This window comes from Lupinus angustifolius, chromosome LG02 (assembly GCF_001865875.1).
Source record: "Lupinus angustifolius cultivar Tanjil chromosome LG02, LupAngTanjil_v1.0, whole genome shotgun sequence".
NCBI lineage: Eukaryota > Viridiplantae > Streptophyta > Magnoliopsida > Fabales > Fabaceae > Lupinus > Lupinus angustifolius.
Window position 1 is genome coordinate 21,673,167 of NC_032010.1, and position 3,345 is coordinate 21,676,511.

A 3,345-nucleotide genomic window follows, 5' to 3' on the forward strand; every position below is an offset into this window, starting at 1 on the left:
TATATATATATATATATATATATATAAATAACATTAACATGCATGTCATAATAAAAAAATAGAGCAAACAAAACACCATATCATAATTGCAAGGGAGAAAATTTACTACAATATGCATTGTACTTTATCATTCATTTGAAATACATTCATCAAGTCATACATGCATTGATTACATGCATGAAAAAAAACTAACATTGTCTTGTATTTCTTTTAGGATTTGGTACTAACGATGTCTTGTTCTGTACAACCAGAGGCCATAGATTCTCAGTCGAGTGCTAGTAATGCTATTGTCAAGAAATGGGTGAATGTTGATTTCAAGATTGCCAGACTGGGTAGCACCAGAGTTGAATTCTTGGAAGATTCTCAGTCGACTGAGAAGATTCCCTCTGAAATTCAAGTTAAATTCTCGGAAGAGTACGGAAGGTAGTATGATCTTTTGTTTGTTGACGTCAACATCGCCGCCCTCAATGCATTGACACAATTTTGGAATTGCGACTTAGGGGTTTTCGAGATGCCTCGCTTAGACATAGTCCCAATGATCGAGGAATACCATCAATTACTTCTAACCCAGAGGGGTCATGGGATCTATATTCTGGGGGGTGAAACCCCAACCAATGCGATGAGGAAGGTCATTGGGCTAAATCCTGCAGATCGCGTAGAGAGGAAAGATAATTAGGGTTGGTTGCAAAATGCTCTAGAGTGGCACCTACAGAAATTGATGGATCAAGGAAATTGGACATTTGTCAAACCTACGTTGGCTTTGCTTATTTATGGGTTGGTTATATTCCTGTCGGTTCCTGATACGGTCGGACTCGAGGCTATGGGGGTTTTCTATAAGGTACACAAGTGGAAGGTTGACCCCGTGCCTGAAATCCTGGGAGATACTTTCATAGCCCTATCCAATTGTCACAGAAAAGGGTTTCATAAGATTCGTTGTTGTGCTCACCTGTTGTACGTGTGGATGGCCACACATATACACACCGTTAAATATCAAGCCTTCACCAACTGAATCGCAATGTTTTTTAATAGCGTTGCACTCAAAGAACAAACAGTGATTCAGTGGAAAACCACTCTTGAGCATCTCACTCCAAGTGAGTATAGGTGATGTGTCATTGGTGTTCATAGAAAAGCATGATAATTTGGTGTGGTTCATACAATAATGTTCCTCTATTGGGCACAAACAGATGTTACTTCTACACACCATAATTAGTATTGCGACAACTCAGATTGATGTCGATCAGACCGAGTGACGAGCCTAGGGGTGAAGTCCATCTATATGAACATGATGATGAATTAATAAAGAAGGCTAAGGAAGCTTGGGATAATCTCGTCATTAGAGATGATCAACAACGTGGAGCAGCTCGGGTCCGTAGCACACCCGAGTATGACAGTTGGAGAGCAGATAGAGTTGGGGAGGTAACCATATCGCGACCTTTGTCAATAGAGGAAAACCTATCCTCAAAGGAGAAAGAGCTCTGAGGTATGATAGAAACCATGCGGGAGCAAATGAACATTGTCGATGGCAAGAGGAAATATGCTCAGATCAAAATAATGAGAAAAAACCATGAGATTGAGAAGCTGAAAAAGGAGCTAAAAATAGAAAATGAGGCATTTGTTCCAGCCACTCTAAAAAAGGCCAAAACTGAAGCATCCGTTGAAATCTATAAGCTGAAAGAGCAATTGGAAACCCAGAGGCGAATTATAGAAATGGACTCTAAAAAAAGGGATGAGTTAAAGGAAGAGTTAAAGGGTTTCAAGATGGTCATCCATCTCAGAGATGTGAGGATTGTCGAGCTTGAAAGAGATCTCAGATCAAGCCAACAAGAAGCCGTTATGGGACAAGATCAAGTCGCCCATTTGACAGAACGACTCTCGCATTTGCAAGAAATGCAACAAAATATGGACGAGTATCGAGAGGCTCTAGCCAAGGCTAAATGTAAAACGAAATGGTACAAGCGAATGGCATATGAGCTGCAGTCTGAATGCAACAATATGGGGCTCGAGCTCAAGTGGAGGGAAGAGGACAAACAAAAAGAACTTGAGGCTGCCAAAATAATCATAGAAGAAGTCGAGGGATGCAAAGAAATGTGGAAGCAAAGGTCCATATCCTTGTTGGAACATTGGGAGACCCTCAGCTACGGTTGGCTCGAAGATTTCGAGTCTGTGTACCAAGAAAGCATAAAAGTGGGGGTTAACCTACCGACAAATGTCAGAGCATTCTTCAACGACTATCATAACAAAGCTCAAGGAGTCAGGAATTGGAGGGAATCTATGGGATGGATAAACCCCGAGCCGAAGGATGGGTCAACATTCGTGGAAGAAGACCCAGATGAAGAAGAATCTGAAGAAGAAGATGAAGAAGAAGAAGAACAACAACAACAACAACAAGAAGAATATATTATTATAATAGATGATGATTAGGATGGATTTTGTTTTTAAGAAAAATTGTTTGGAAAAGGGGAGAGGAAGAGAAACATTGTAATTTCTCCCTCTTCAAAAAAAAGTGATGAATAAAGTCCATTTTTATTTCCTTCGTCTTTAACATTCTATAGACTTCCTCGTCATTCAATTCTTTTAAAAAAAATGCAAAACTCAGACATCTGGTTAAGAAGAATTCAAGGATTAAGATAGCATTACTAGCTCGAGGCTCAAAAAATGCAACCATATTATGGAGCCTTCGTGCTCCTTCTGTGGTTGTCATTAACCGCAATACGATCTAATGGGGTTATAACCTTAGAAAACGATTGCAAGATGGTCAACGAGCGTTATGCGGACAATGCACCATTGGGTAAAAAGGAATAAACCTCATATAAATCCTAATGAATGATTATTTAATGAATGTTTAAAAATGCAGGTCTTTAGTTAGAAACCATTGCGCAACTTCGGGGGAACAACTCCAATCTGAGCCACTCGTACAACACAAGGTCACGCGCAAGGATGGATGTCGGAAGGAACGTCGGAGAGGAGTTTGATGAGGTTAAGGGAAAGATGGATGAGTTGGCTCAAGCTCAAAACAGGATGGAAGACACGCTGCAAGACATCAAGAGTTGCCTTGCCCTTCTTGCTGCGAATCAAGGGGGATGAATGGCGAAGGCCAAGAAGAGGATGACCCCTCGATTGGGGAGGGATACCGCCCTATAGGGAATGCCCAACAAGAGGCAGAAGGCTCCTTAGGGCCTCGTTTCGAACAGCATCATGCACCCATTTTTGGTCAACAGGCGAGGGCACCTCCGAAAGTGAATGGCAAAGAAACTAGGGAAAATGGTGGAGCTTATGAGGAGTGGATGGCAAATATTGAGGAACATTTGAAGACCATCTATGGGACTGATACTCGTGGATCCCTAA

At 41.3% G+C, this 3,345-nt stretch overlaps 1 protein-coding gene across 1 annotated transcript; it reads left to right on the top strand.

Moving 5' to 3' along the window:
• LOC109328267 (intracellular protein transport protein USO1-like) lies at positions 1,495 to 3,084 on the top strand. Its single transcript, XM_019561661.1, has 2 exons — positions 1,495 to 2,313; positions 2,863 to 3,084. The coding sequence occupies exons 1-2, from the start codon at positions 1,495 to 1,497 to the stop codon at positions 3,082 to 3,084; spliced, it is 1,041 nt and encodes a 346-aa protein (XP_019417206.1).